We start from the raw sequence: 15,976 nt of genomic DNA on the forward strand, positions 1-15,976 counted from the left end.
GTATTCCACACTGGGATGTAAGCAATCACATCTTCGTATTTGTTGCAGATATCTATGCAAAACAACATTGCTCCGTGCTGCTTGACCACAACAGCGTTTTTGGTAAATGCCATTCGTTAGTAGATTACCAAAAATACTATGAGGTAAGTGGGAATATTTTGCAAAAGTGTGTGAGTGAATACATTTCAGAATCAAAAATCAAATGAAATGGCACAGTCTTTGGACGAGATTCTCTTCTCTCCCTGTCAGTATTTCTCTTGGAGGCGGGAGGCAGCGCGTCACCACCTGTGGTGGGATCCTCTCAACCCACTGCTGTCATTGGGAATTCCGTCAATGTGAATGGCTGGGGAATCCTGGCCTATACTTAACACCTGTGGAACACTAAATAGAGACATGGATTAAACAAGATATAAAATGGTCCGATAATTATTTGATAAATTACTGGCAGTAAAATGTATTACAAAAATCAGGCATTTATTGTATAAGGGAGAATATTCCTTCAGTACGTTAATGTAGTTATATTCCTATGACTGCACTCAGCCAAATTTCCATTCACATCAGTGAGACCGAAGAATCCCAGCTGTGGTTGAGGTCGGAAAAGTCCGGCCCCTTGCTCAAATATTAAAGTAACTCAGATAGAGGAATCTATAAGGAAAGGTAATATACTGAGCTAACAATTCAGGGCGCTATTTCAAAAATTAATTTCTCCCCCACCAAAGCTGCAGCAGTTATAAAATTCCAAAGAATGCAAGGAACGTAAAGGCCAAGATTCTCTGGGATTTTCTGTTCCCGCTGGTAGCACCCTCCCCGCCCCGCCGGCCCGCAGGTTTCCTGGCTGCGTGGGGTGGCTCCAATGGCAAATCCCATTGACAGCTGCAGGACCAGATGTTACACATGTTTTATTAGTCACATGACAATGTCACTTGGAATTTTATGGTAAATGGAATGATACTGATACAGACAAACACATGTCACCTGTTGGTCCATTACACCAGGATGCATTGTGGGGAAAAATAGAGTGGAAGTCATCAAAAACTCTCAAAAATAACATAGAAAATGAACGAGCCGACTGCCAGGTCTCCAATGGGCTCACCTGTTTCATGCAAGAGGGTCTGTGTAATAAATAAATTTGTATTGTGTTAATAGGATCCCAGTTACTGCACTAACTCAGAACTGGTGGAAGTCTGCATTGTGTTATATTACCTCTGTGGGCCCCTGAGCAGCACAGATGCTTGCAAAAAAAAACAATCCGGGCTGCTATTTCCCTGGCACCTCACACCCCACCCTCTGTGACCATGATGCCCTCACAGCTCATCTTGCAGCAGTCATCACAGCTTGATAAAGAGTCACAAATTGGCAAGTTGCTTCAGGCCACCTCTTTGGTGCCCAGCAGCTCCCTACATGATGCCAAGCCATCAAAACCATCAGGACCTTCTCATGGGCAGGATGGACAGGCAATCAGTGCACTCCAACAGTCGATTGCTCAATAGTGGAATTCGACCCCGATATACTTTGAAAAATTATTTGACTCCTAGCACATTCTGGCATTGTGATTCTGCGATTCGATTAACTCGAGAGATTTGCAAAATATGCATTAAGTTACCAAAGATAAAAGAAGAAAATGATCATTTTAATTGTACTTGCTTTAAAGATGTGTAAGAGCTCCATCTGCACCTGTCAGAATGTTGATCACTGCATCTGTGCCGCACTCGGAGCCTATGTTCATGCATGTGCAGAAAGAGGTGTCCTCCTGAGGAAATGGGCTGGAGACGTTTGCAGTAAGTTGGAATATCTATCTTTCATAGAATTTCGCACCAGTTTCTGCAGACAGAATTAGTTGCTTGAACTCAATTTATAGAAGTTACAAATGAATATATGTTTATTGATGCCTAGAGCCCATATCCAGATGGTTATCGATTGATGATGTGCCCTAATATCTGCACATTTTGTTTCTTTTTTTTGTGAAAATGCACTCGAATTTGGCAGGAAGTTCTTCCATGATGGATTCAAGATTTAATAGATAACGGGTTTGAGATCTTCATATAATAAACTAGTACTACAGCAACTACTTCAACAAATTGGTCCTTTTCGTTCTTCAATCTGACATCTGAATTGGCTAGGTTCCATGCTTCTGCACTGTTTTCAGCGATGTTCATGAGATCAGTAGGGTGCTTTGGGTCACTGAGTGAGCTAGAGAAACTAGAAAATAGTGTGAGAACATTGTTGAATTGTTTTTTGCCTGAATTGTTGAATGCATCATATTTATTTGTGATGATTTGAATGTTATTTTAGGAATATATCGTAGGTTGGTTAAAAACTATTGGATCATTGTTTTCTATAGAATATGATTGGCAAAACATTTTGGTGGAATTCCTGGAAAGAAATCGAAGTTGGAAAGAAGGGGGTTTTATGTAGCGTGATTGGTGGATAAGAAAAGTAGAAAATGACAAATTGGATAGAGTGACATTTGACCAATTCAGAAGAAAACTAACCAATTGTCAGAACTTTTTTTAAAGTTTATTTATTAGTGTCACGAGTAGGCTTACATTAACACTGCAATGAAGTTACCGTGAAAATCCCCTAGTAGCCACATTCTGGCGCCTGTGTGGGTACACTGAAGGAGAATTTAGCATGGCCAATGCACCTAACCAATACGTCTTTCAGACTGTGGGAGGGAGCCGGAGCACCCGGAGGAAACCCACACAGACATGGGGAGAACATGCAAACTCCACACAGACAGTGACCCAAACCAGGAATCGAACTCAGGTCCCTGGCGCTGTGAGGCAGCAGTGCTAACCACTGTGCCACCATGCCATGTTTTGTAAGCAGCAAAATCTAAGAACCTCTCATATAAATGGAACAGAATTAGAGTTTAGGGCAAAAAAAAACTTTGATTTTATTCAGGGGTGATCCTTAACTAAAATAAGCCCCGGATAGTGAAGAGATTACCATGTAGGCTGAAATAAACTGCTAACTGAAATCTTTCAGCAGACATTTTCATTGCGGAGTAAAATGTATTGACTGTTGATGGTTTTTTAAATGTAATTATTTAAGGGATTATTTAATTATTTAAATGATAAATGCCAGGCCAGCATTTATTGCATAACTCAACTGCCTTTGAGAAGGTGGTGGTAATCCCCTTCTTGAACGCCTGCATCCCCTATAGCGCTGGCTCTCCCTCGGTGCTGAATGATAAGGAGTCAAAGATGATAGATGAATGCTGATATATTTCCATGCCAGGATGGTATACATCTTGATATTCTCAAGCCCTTGTCTAGCTAGATGGGAAAGGCTCACAGGTTTGGAAGTTGCTGTCGATGGAGCCTTAATGAGTTGTTTCAGTGCATCTTGTAGATGGTATACACTGCTGCCACTATGCACTGATGGTGGAAGGGATGACTTTTCAGGTAGTGGATGGGGTGCAGATCAAGCAGGCTGTTTTCCCCTTGTTCATGTTGAGTGTCTTGCATGAACGTAGGTAGGAATCAGTTGATGTTAAAATCAGATCAACCATGGTCTTACTGAATGCCTGAGTGGGTTCAAAAGGCCAAGTGGCTTACTGCCTAATTCATATATGTGTATGATGTTGGAACTGTACATATCCATGCATGTGAGTATTTCACCACACTTCTGACTTGTGCCCTGTGGACAGATTTTGGGAAATCATGGGGAGAGAAACATGCCACAGAATTCCCAGTCTCTGACCTGTTCTTGAAGTCATGGCGGACCCAGTTTGGTTTGAGGTCAATAGTGATGCCCAGGATATTGATGGTAGAGCAGTCAATAATGATAATGTAATTGAATGTCAGGCGGCACGGTAGCACAGTGGTTAGCACTGCTGCTTCACAGCTCCAGGGACCTGGGTTCGATTCCCGGCTTGGGTCACTGTCTGTGTGGAGTTTGCACATTCTCCTCGTGTCTGCGTGGGTTTCCTCCGGGTGCTCCGGTTTCCTCCCACAGTCCAAAGATGTGCGGGTTAGGTTGATTGGCCATGCTAAAATTGCTCTTAGTGTCCTGGGATGCGTAGGTTAGAGGGATTAGTGGGTAAATATGTAGGGATATGGGGGTAGGGCCTGGGTGGGATTGTGGTCGGTGCAGACTCGATGGGCCGAATGGCCTCTTTCTGTGCTGTAGGGTTTCTAAGATTCTAAGATAAGGTGAGGTTAGACACTCTTATTGGAGATGGTCATTGCTGGTCAATTAGTTAATATTTTCCCCTGATCAGCCCAGGCCTAGAATACACATGACTGTGTCATTATCTAAGGAATTGCACATGAAACTGAACTCTGTGCATTCATCAGTGGTGATTTTGAGCCCATGTTCACCGTTAGCATAAATAGCGATACAGGCCCAAAATCCTGCAAGAATGGGGAGACGAGGTTCTCACCAGCGGAATCTCATTTCCTGCCTTTTCCTGCCCTTGCTGGTGACGTGACAAAGTTCACATCATTTCAATATATTTCAAAACATTTTAACATAATTAAAGGACTTTCCAGCCACATGATCCCCTCTCACTGAATATTCGTACCTCGCCAAAATGACGTCACATCGCCGAGGTTTACAACAGTTATATAAAAACGCGAATCAGTCAAGGGGAACCCACCAGGGGCACCATGATAAGGCTAGGCCACGTGGGGTGGTGGGGGGTGGAACGGGAGAAGGACATGTCAGGGAAGTGCCTTGGAACTGCCCGCAGGCACAAGTAGCACTGCCCTTGGCACAGGTTGACACTGCTGTCTGTCAGTGCAAATCTGGCAGTGCCAATCTGTATCCTGTATGCTCAGTCATTTTGCCATATCATGACAAATGAATCAAATGGGCCATTGATAGTCAAAGTGGGGTCCTCAGGAGAAAGCCGAAGGGGATCATCTACTCGGCACATCTGGCTGAATGTGGTGGAGAATGCTAAAGGCAAGATACTGCGGATGCAGGAATCTGAAGCAGAAACAGAAAATGCTGGAAAATCTCAGCAGGTATGACAGCATCTGCGGAGAGATAATGGAGCCAATGTTTTGAGTCTGGATGACCTTTTTTCAGAGCTGAACGAAGAGTCAGGGTCTGACAAAGAGTCATCCAGACTTGAAACGTTGGGCCTGATTTTACCATCGCGTTGTGCCCGTTTTCGAGTGTGAAAACTTGGTAAAGTTTGGGCACGAGGCGAGTAGCGCGATCCGCGCCCACCTCCGCGCCGGTTCTCCCTTTACCAAGGCCCGGAAATGGCCACGACAACTTTACCGGCACTCCCCCATTCGCCACCTAATTCGCCCATCTGGGATCAGCGCGAAACAGACATGCTCCAAATAAGTCCGATACAGGCGCTCCATTAGTGGGGGTTAGTGAGGAGGTAAGTGCCTAGCTTCCGACGGCTCTCTGCTTGAGATTGGTTGGGGGGGGGCAGGGGGGTCCGCTGCCACTCTGCCTGAGATCAGTGGAGGGGAAGGGGGGGTCTGCTGCCACTTTGCCTGATATCGGGGAAGGGGAGTCCGCTGCCACTCTGTCTGAGATCAGTGGGGTGAGGGGAGGGGAAGGGGTCTGTGATTGATCTGGGTGGTGGGGCAGTGGGGGGATAAGGGGGATGTGGGGCAATGTCTGTGGGGGCCAGGGGGAGGCATTATCTGGTCCGGAGGGGATGTGGCAGGGAGCAGCATTCTGTCATTGTTTTTCTGCACATGCGCAGTTGGAGGTGCCGATCGGAGCTGCAGGGTTTCAGGTGTGTTAAGCCCCGCCCACAAGCTTGTGCAGCGTGCTTCAGACTCGCTGATATTTTTTCAGGCAGAGTGTGTATGGGGGCGCCTCAGAACAGATCTAAAAGTCGGATCTGAAACACTCCCAGTTTCAAGTCTGCTCAGCACCTAGAATCAAAATGGTAAAATAAGGCCCATTAGCTCTATCCCCTCTCCACAGATGTTGTTAGACCTGCTGAGATTTTCCAGCATTTTCTGTTTGCGGCGGAGAATGCTTCTTGCTTACCTTTCACTTTCATCAGTATTCAAATGTAATCTGACACTAGTGGTGTCTGTTTCTAGATACAACTTGTGAGAAGAACCAGGTTTTTGACAATGACATGATTGCCTGCAAGCGGACCTGCAGATTTCTGGGCAAAACAGACTTCACCTGTAGCGTTAACGATGTTGCAGTTTACGGATGTGGCTGTCCTAATGGAAAGTACATGGACGAAAATGGGCTCTGTGTTGATAAGGGAGACTGCTCATGTTACTACAAGGGCATGTACATTGCATCTGGAGAGAGTGTTGATGGCTGGTAAGCATACTTGTCACGGTGTACCAAAGTTGTATTATTAAACATATGAAAAGAGACCCTTACCTTTTCTCTCTTCAGTTTTTGTGTAGGAGGAGTCATTACTTGCCATCTGGTTCCTTTGACAACACCAAGTCCAGGTAAATTATTAATATCTTTTAAAGCTGTCATTACTGGAAGCGTGAATTAGAACCTGTATGACACAATTTCCTTCATTTTCTGTTTCCATTAGGGTGTCCTGTGGATAAGGAATATTTTAATTGTTCAAGGGCTGGAAACGAAGATCGGAAATACTGTGGGAAGAAATGCAGCAACTTGAATTTACCATGTGTAAGTGACATCCAACAATACAAGCTTGTAAAGAGCCCATCGTACTTGCATACAACATAGAAGACGAACATAAAATATTCCAACAAGCGATTGTAAACAATGGGGGATATATTTCGATCTGTTGACAAAGACAGAACAAAATTCTCTCGTTACATTGTGAAGTTTTTCAAGATAATCTTTCATGATCACAGATTTAGAATTTCTGGAAATGCGTAGATTCTAGAGTAATCTCCGTGGTTACGAAGATAGTAAATATAATCCAGCTGTTTAAGGAGGGAAGGAGAAAACAGGGGAACTCTAGACTGGTTAGCTTCAGATTAATGGCAATGACAAGAATAGGACCTAAGGGCACTTAGAAAACCATAATATGATGAGGCAGGGTCAGCATGTGCTCATGAAGAGGAAATTATATTTGACAGTTTTCTAAGGGTGTAGAAAAGAGGGAGTCAGTGGATGAAATATATTTAAGCCAGGAGTTTATGGCCCCGCCATGGCTGGCTCCCCACCGGTAGATGCAGTGAGCAATTTAAATTGCTGTTTACTCCAGCAGGACTGAATATTCTGCCAGTTGGGAGGGGTTTTAGAGTGTTGCAACACAAGATTAGGCATTGGGTAATATATTAGCGATAAGGTGTAAAACGTTAGCACGGATTGAGGATTGGTTAATGGATAGAAAACTATGAGTATGAATGGTTCATTTTCTAGTTGGCAGATAGTAATTAGTTGAGTGCCACAAGGTTCAGTCTTTGGCCCTGAGCTATTTACAATCCATATTTAATGACTTGGACGAGGAGACTGAATGTAATGTACCTAAGTTTGTTGATGACACAAAATTATGTGGGAAAGTATGTTGTCAGCTGGACACAGAGAGATAGCACCTTGTCGAATGATTGGGTTAGAAGGTGGCAGAATACAATGTGGAAAAATGTGAAATTGTCCACATTGGGAGGAAGATTAGAAAGGCAGAATATTTTTTAACGGGTGAAACTGCTAAATATGTAGAGAGATTTGGAACCATCACATAGAGCTAACATTCAGGTATAACAAGGAATTAGAAAAATAACTTGTATTTAAATCTAATTTGCAGAGGGTTGACGACTAAGAGGAAAGAGGTCTTTCTGAAATTATTTAATAATTTGATGAGAACACAAGTGGAGTACTCTATACTGTTTTGGTCTTCTTACTTAAGGAAGGGCAAAATTGCCTTAGAGGGGGTGCATGAAGGTACATTAAGTTGATTCTTGGGGTGAAACAGCTGTCTTATTAGGAGCAATGGCACAGAACAGATCTATATTCTCTGGAGTTCAGAAGAATGAGATGTACTTTCGGTGAAATGTATAAAATTCTTAGATCATGACAGCTTAGATGCTGAGAGAGTCTAGAACTCAAGTCTTGGCTCTGGATTTTTATCCCCGAGGTAGATAAGGGGACTTGGGAAAATTCCCAGCTCCACTTGCTCGGCCGAGGAGGAAGTGCCACAGACATGGTATATACATTGCTAGAGGCTGGGCCTGGGCTGGAATCTGGCCAGCTGACCCAGGAAGAAGTGCGGATGCAGCCACCAGAGCTTTGTCCCAGTGGAAAAGAAACACAAAGGCTCTCAAGCCCTCATCCTTCACACCCCCTTCACCCTCCATTCTCCTTCCCCTTCCATGCCATCTCATGCTCCCCATCCACCTATCAGACCCCTTCAAGCCCCCTATGCTGAACTCTGCCCTTCCACCCATTTCCTGTATTTCCTCATATTCCCTAAGCTAAGCTCTGATATTTCCGTGTCCATCAATCCACTGTACATGTGCTAGAAACAATGAACACCATCTATAGTAGCATGTGTACAACTTGAGACTTGGCTAAGAGCCCAGGTTGTTATTACAATGGCTGCACTCCAGAGGGAACATTGTTCGATTGGCAGCTTAGGCTCCCTAATCTCCGATCATTCTCACAAGTTTGTTGACACAAGTTCCAAGGGTTCCGGGGGTCTGGAAAGAAGGTGCAGAGTTTGACATAGGAGGCATGAGAGGACATAGGAGTTGACTCCATGAAAATTGCATTGGAATAGGGCATGCCTATCCTCACAATGGAGCTGACCTGTTCAGGAGTGCCAGTTGTGGGCACTTGACAGGATCTGGCCTCCATGCTTTAAAGGCATTCCTGAAAATTAGAAAGCCTAGAAATGGGATTGGAAATCCCAGAATGGGAATCTGCCCGCCATTTTTAAAGGGCTCATAGAGTCATAGAATCATAGAGGTTTACAGCATGGAAACAGGCCCTTCAGCCCAACTTGTCCATGCCACCCATTTTTTTTTAAACCCCTAAGCTAATCCCAATTGCCTGCATTTGGCCCATATCCCTCTATACCCATTGTACCCATGTAACTATCTAAACGCTTTTTAAAAGACAAAATTGTACCCGCCTCTACTACTACCTCTGGCAGCTTGTTCCAGACACCTACCACCCTCTGTGTGAAAAAACTGCCCCTCTGAACACTTTTGTATCTCTCCCCTCTCACCTTAAACCTATGCCCTCTAGTTTAAGACTCGCCTACCTTTGGGAAAAGATATTGACTATCTAGCTGATCTGTGCCCCGCATTATTTTATACACCTCTATAAGATCACCCCTCAGCCTCCTACGCTCCAGAGAAACAAGTCCCAGTCTATCCAGCCTCTCCTTATAACGCAATCCATCAAGTCCTGGTAGCATCCGAGTAAATCTTTTCTGCACTCTTTCTAGTTTAATAATATCCTTTCTATAATAGGGTGACCAGAATTGCACACAGTATTCCAAGTGTGGCCTTACCAATGTCTTGTACAACTTCAACAAGACATTCCAACTCCCGTATTCGATGTTCTGACCGATGAAACCAAGCATGCCGAATGCCTTCTTCACCACTCTGTCCACCTGTGACTCCACTTTCAAGGAGCTATGAACATGTATCCCTAGATCTCTTTGTTCTGTAACTCTCCCCAACACCCCTACCATTAACTGAGTAAGTCCTGCCTTGGTTCAATCTACCAAAATGCATCACCTCGCATTTGTCTAAATTAAACTCCATTTGCCATTCTTCAGCCCACTGGCCCAATTGATCAAGATCCCGTTGCAATTGGAGATAACTTTCTTCACTGTCCACTATGCCACCAATCTTAGTGTCATGTGCAAACTTACTAACCATGCCCCCTATATTCTCATCCAAATCATTAATATAAATGACAAATAACAGTGGACCCAGCACTGATCCCTGAGGCACACCGCTGGTCACAGGCCTCCAGTTTGAAAAACAACTCTCTACAACCACCCTCTGGCTTCTGTCAAGAAGCCAATTTTGTATCCATTTAGATACCTCACCCTGGGTCCCGTGAGATTTAACCTTATGCAACAATCTGCCATGCGGTACCTTGTCAAAGGCCTTGCTAAAGTCCATGTAGACAACACCAACTGCACTGCCCTCATCTACCTACTTGGTTACCCCTTCAAAAAACTCAATCAAATTTGTGAGACATGATTTTCCACTCACAAAGCCATGCTGACTGTCCCTAATCAGTCCTTGCCTCTCTAAATGCCTGTAGATCCTGTCTCTCAAAATACCTTCCAACAATTTACCTACCACAGATGTGAGGCTCACTGGCCTGTAGTTCCCAGGCTTTTCCCTGCCGCCCTTTTTAAACAAAGGTACAACATTTGCCACTCTCCAATCTTCAGGCACCTCACCCGTGACTATCGATGATTCAAATATCTCGGCTAGGGGACCTGCAATTTCCTCCCTAGCCTCCCACAATGTCCTGGGATACACCACATCAGCTCCCGAGGATTTCTCTTCCTTGATGCGCTTTAAGACTTCCAGCACCTCCTTCTCTGTAATATGTTTACTTCTCAAGACATCACTATTTATTTCTCCATGTTCCCTCACATCCATGTTTTTCTCAACAGTAAATACTGATGAGAAATATTCATTCAGGATCTCACCCATCTCTTGTGGATCTGCACATAGATGACCTTGTTGATCCTTAAGAGGCCCTACTCTCCCCCTTGTTACTCTTTTGCCCTTTATGTATTTGTAGAAGCTCTTTGGCCCCTGAGCCAGAATGGTGTCAGAATAAGGAGCTGGTCATTTAGAAATGGCACGAGAAGAAGTTTCTTCACTCAAAACATTATGAATCTCTGAAATTCTGTTCCGAGGCTCATTATAGTCAAGACTAGGATATGGGGAAAAGTGGAGTTTAACCACTTAAACCATGAATGGTTATTAAATGGCTGAAGGGGCTTTGAGGGTTCATGTGGCTGGCTCTTACGACTATTAAAGTGTGTGCGTGTGTGTGCGTAAGTGCATGAGTGCGTGTTTTCCTTATTCCGTAATTGCGACCTAAGTACGGCATCATTGATAAGCGTATGTTTATATATTTTTCATGTTACTTGACATCAATATTAAACAATAGAGGAGTGACTGTGGAATTTCTCCTTTCTAACAGTCAGATCCATGTGTTCCTGGCTGCATCTGCCCAGTTGGCAAAGCTGAAGATGAAAATGGGAAGTGTGTATTGTATGAAAAATGCCCTTGTTTATTTGAAGGAGAGAGTCATACTGAAGGACACGTAATCATAAAGGATTGCAACAAATGGTGAGATTCAACGTATGTCAAAATTGATAAATTTCATATGTTAAAGGCACCTTAATGTTATAGAACCCAATATCTTTGTTTTTTATGCTGCAGCACCTGCCTGGGTGGAACTTGGAATTGTACTCAGAAACAATGTCCAAAGACCTGCAAGGTTTATGGTGAAGGCCATTTCACAACATTTGATGCGATGCGCTACTCCTATGAGGGTAACTGCGAATATATATTTGTTCAAGTGAGTTACCATGGTTAAATACTTGACTTCCTAATAGTAGGAAGTGAATTATGTCTTTGCATTGATTTTAGCTGAGGCTACATTAAGATTCTAAGCAGATATTACAATTCCTGAAGAATAGTGATATGGTGCAGACACAAAAATAAAAGCCTTGATATGAGCAGATTGGTAACGAATCACTGAGCAGGCTGAACTTGTCCAGCCCTGCAGAGCAGAGGTGGCTTTTGAGGTGGGGGTGGGGGGGGGGGGGGGGGGGGGGTGGTGGCGGAATGGAGTGGGGGGATTATACTTAGAAAATTTGTAACACTGCATGTCATGTCAACTTCATGATGTCTTTCCACCGCCTTGAGTTTTCCCAGAGGTGGACTCGCTCGCTCTCTCTCGCTCTCTCTCTCTCTCTCTCTCTCTCTCTCTCTCGCTCGCTCACTCACTCACTCACTCACTCACTCACTCACTCACTCACTCACTCACTCACTCACTCACTCACTCACTCACTCATTCACTCCCTGGTAGATGGGGGAGTTGCTTTCATAATGGGATGTCAGAAATTCATAAGAATTAGGAGCAGAAGTAGGCAAATTGAGTCCTTCAAGCCTGCTCCGCCATTCAATCAGATCATGACTGATCTCTCCATGGTGTCAAATCCACCTCCCCACCTGTTCCCATTTCCCCTTAGCCCTTTTTTCATTAGAAATATGTCTATCTCCTTCTTGAAACCATTCAACGATTCAAACTCCACCGTGCTATGGGACAGCAAGTTCCACAAATTCACTATCCTCTGCGAGAAATAGTTCATCCTCTTCTCACTTTACCTTTACCTTAAAGGTTGTTGAAGCACTCATCAACAGCAAATAGCAAAACTGTGGTCCGCCCATATCGCAGCCTTGCCATTGAGTAATGAAAGTGTGGAGCTGGAAGGCTCTGATGGCCATATTGCGCTTTGTTTTCCATCCGTTCCAATGATGCTGACCGTGGCTGCATTACCACCCTTTTTGACTTTTGTGTATGTGTGCAATCTTTCAGAGTTTATGAGAAGAAACTAGTCCCGTGCAAGTCAGCCATCATAGAAGCATTTGATTCAGAAGGGGCTATTCAGAGCATTGTGCTCATGTCAGCATCTGAAAGAACAATCCAACTAATCCCTGCACCTTCCCCACACCCCTAGAAAATATTCCTCTCTAGAAATTGATCCAATTCCCTTTTAAAGTTACAATTTAAAGTTAAGGGCAGCACAGTGGCACAGTAGTTAGTACTGCTGCCTCACAGCGCCAGGAACCTGGGTTCACTTCCAGCATCGGGTCACTGTCTGTGTGGAGTTTGCACGTTCTCCCCGTGCCTGTGTCAAGTTTCCTCCCACAGTCCAAAGATGTGTGGGTTAGGTTGATTGGCTATGATTAATTGTCCCAAAGTGATTAGGAGGAGTAATTAATCATGGCCAATCAATCAAATGTGGGGTTGCGGGGATAGAGCCTGGGTGGGATTGTTGTCAGTGCAGGCTCGATGGGTCAAATGGCCTCTTTCTGCACTGTAGGGATTGTATGATTCTAATTGAACTTGCTTTTATCAGTGTTTGAATGAGTGCATTCCAGATCAGAACAACTCACTGCATTAAACAAGTTCCCCTCATCAACACCATCACCCCAGCTCTTTTTCCAATTAATCAGTTTGAACAGAACAACATTTAATAACTTTTTAACTAACGTTAGCAGCAGGGCCAAGACACAGTGGTCTGCTGGCCTCAGTGCTACAGTGTGAGAGAGAGGCACAAACACCAGTTGAGGCCACAGAGGTATCTCGGTAGTCCCTGGGGAGTGGGGGTGGGGGGAGGGTGGGGAGGATTTCAGTTGGCAGACACCAACTGAGGTGAGTTTGGGAGAGACTGGCAAAAGCCCTACTATTTAACATGGAGCTGGGAAGGGTATATCAGTTTCTCCTGGGTCCACATTCAAATAAGTACTTTCTAAATGTTTGCAGTTACAGATTAGCATATTTAAGGAGCCGTATGTCTGTTTTAGGTTGACTTACAATCATAGAATCCCTACAGTACAGGTGGAGGCCATTCGGCCCATGGAGCCTACACCGACAACAATCCCACCCTGTCTCCGTAACCCACATATTTACCCTGCTAATCCCCCTGAAACTATGGTCAATTTAGCATGACAATCAACCTAACCTGCACATTTTTGGACTGTGGGAAGAAACTGTAGCACCTGGAGGAAACCCACGCAGACACGGGGAGAACGTGCAAACTCCACACAGACAGTGACCCAAGTCAGCAATTGAACCCGGATCCCTGGCACTGTGAGGTAACAGTGCTAACCACTGTGCCATCCACTTCTGCGGTATCTCTGCAGTGATTGGGCACTGTAAATGCCCCGCCTAAATTGGAGCTTTGCACATGTTTTCTGTCAGGGAAACTGGCACAGTGACAATTAGTTTGATCTCCATGTGTACTAAAATATAACAATGGATTATTGTTGAAATTGTATTGAGTACTCTTCTCATTATACTATTGTACACTAGAGTAATATTAATTGTTGAAGTGTTTAAGCCATTTGAAAATGTACAGAATATACTTAGTGGGACATATTTATTTAAAGCTACCTTCATTTTTAGGACCATTGCAAGGGGAAGAAAGGTACATTCCAAATACTAATAGAAAATGTTGCATGCTGTGAAGATGGAGTGACATGTTCCAGGAATATCAAAATTCTATTTCAGGTATATTTTCTAATTTACAATTATTAGGTAGTTAAGTTGCCATTTTAGTAGTATCCAAAATACAAATTTCATTTGGGACCATTAATACTCACGTACATTAGAAAGCATCCTGTTTTCAAATCCATTTGTCTCTTATAGGATAAAGAACTAGTTTTGGAAGATGGCAAAGTAAACGTTCTAAAAGATATAAGTCAGAAGGGAAAGTGCACAGAAGATTCCTATTCACTCCACACTGTCGGGCTGTATCTAATCCTTACGTTCTCTAATGGGGTCACTGTGATTTGGGACAAACACACAAGATTCTCAGTCACATTGGATGCACAATGGAGGGTAAGTGTAGTTTTGAGTTCAAATATTCTCTCTTACTAATGCTTTTTGATTCTTCACCATTTCTGAAAGCAGACGAATTGATGTAAATTGTAACCAAACATGAGTTTGACATGAAGGGCCCTATTTTACCATTTTGATTCTAAGTGCTGGGCGGACCTGAAACTGGGAGAGTTTCATATCTGATTTTGAGACCCGTTCTAAAATGGAGGTGCCCCCTTACGTACTCTGCCTGCAAAAATATCAGCGAGTCCGAATCGCGTTACAGAGGCCTATGGGCGGGGCTTATCTTGACCGAAATCCTGCAGCTCCGATCGGCGCCACCAACTGCGCATGTGCAGAAATAAATGATAGAATGCTACTCCACTGCCACATCCCTCCTGGGCCGGATAATGCCTCCCCCGGCCTCCACAGACATTGCCCCACCCCCACAACATTACTGACCCCCTTATCCCCCATATCCCCTGCCACCCAGACCGATCGCAGGCCCTTCCCCCCCCCTCCCCCCCCCACTGATCTCAGGCAGAGTGGCAGCGGACCCCCTTTCCCTCCCACTGATCACAGGCAGAGTGGCAGCGGACCCCCTTTCACTACCCCCCCTCACCAATCTCAAGCAGAGAGCCGTCGGACACTCGGCACTTACCTCCTCACTAATCCTCACTGACGTAGTGCCCGAATTGGACTTATATGTTTCGCACCGATTCTGGATGGGCGAATACGGTGGTAAAGGGGGAAGTGCTGGTAAGGTTGGGCGTGCAGCCCATTAAGTCAATTTAAATGCATGCAAATGCATTTAAACGGCTGTCGTGCCCATTTCGCCCGTGGTCCCGATCTCCACCATTTTCAGACCTTGGTAAAGGGGGAACTGGCGTGGAGGCAGGCATGGATCACACTACTCGCCTCACGCCTGACTTTACCAAGTGTTCGCGCCCGAAAACAGGCGCAACACAATGGTAAAATTGGGCCCGAAGGGTTACCTGTCAATTGGTTAGCTGAGTCATACAAAGAGAAATATTGTGCTGAAATTGTATTCGAACAATCACTTAAATATTCACAGCTATCGCATAAATGAATATGAAGCAGTCCATGCCCAAATGCAACATGACTTGGACCAAATCCAGGCTTGGGTTGACAAATGGAACGTAACATTTGGGCCACACAAGTGTCATTTCCAGTGAGAGAAAATCCAACCATCACCCCTTGATACTTAATGGCATTACCATCATTGAATCCCCCACTACCAACATCCTGGCAGTTACCATTGACCAGAAACTGATTATAAATCCTGTGGCTCCAAGAGCAGTTCAGAGGCTAGGAATCCTGGGGTGGGTAGCTCCCCTCCTGACTCCCCAAAGTTGGTCTTCCATCTACAACACACAAGTCAGAAATGTTATGGAATACTTTCCACTTGTTTGGATGAGTGCAGCTCTAACAACACTTAAAAAGCTTGACACTATCTTGGATAAAGTAGCCCACTTGATTGGCATCCCTTCCA

General features: G+C 44.3%; 1 protein-coding gene across 1 annotated transcript in view; it reads left to right on the forward strand.

Moving 5' to 3' along the window:
- LOC144507481 (mucin-6-like) overlaps positions 1 to 15,976 on the forward strand; it is a 96,621-nt gene that overhangs the window by 24,924 nt on the left and 55,721 nt on the right. The window contains exons 16-24 of the mRNA XM_078234606.1: positions 49 to 143; positions 1,652 to 1,778; positions 6,027 to 6,261; positions 6,340 to 6,398; positions 6,491 to 6,588; positions 11,053 to 11,201; positions 11,295 to 11,433; positions 14,050 to 14,154; positions 14,293 to 14,484. Of these exons, the coding sequence (XP_078090732.1) occupies positions 49 to 143; positions 1,652 to 1,778; positions 6,027 to 6,261; positions 6,340 to 6,398; positions 6,491 to 6,588; positions 11,053 to 11,201; positions 11,295 to 11,433; positions 14,050 to 14,154; positions 14,293 to 14,484 (1,199 nt within the window). The remainder of the gene's footprint in view (positions 1 to 48; positions 144 to 1,651; positions 1,779 to 6,026; positions 6,262 to 6,339; positions 6,399 to 6,490; positions 6,589 to 11,052; positions 11,202 to 11,294; positions 11,434 to 14,049; positions 14,155 to 14,292; positions 14,485 to 15,976) is intronic.

The sequence above is a fragment of the Mustelus asterias genome, chromosome 19 (genome assembly GCF_964213995.1).
Source record: "Mustelus asterias chromosome 19, sMusAst1.hap1.1, whole genome shotgun sequence".
Classification (NCBI taxonomy): Eukaryota; Metazoa; Chordata; class Chondrichthyes; order Carcharhiniformes; family Triakidae; genus Mustelus; species Mustelus asterias.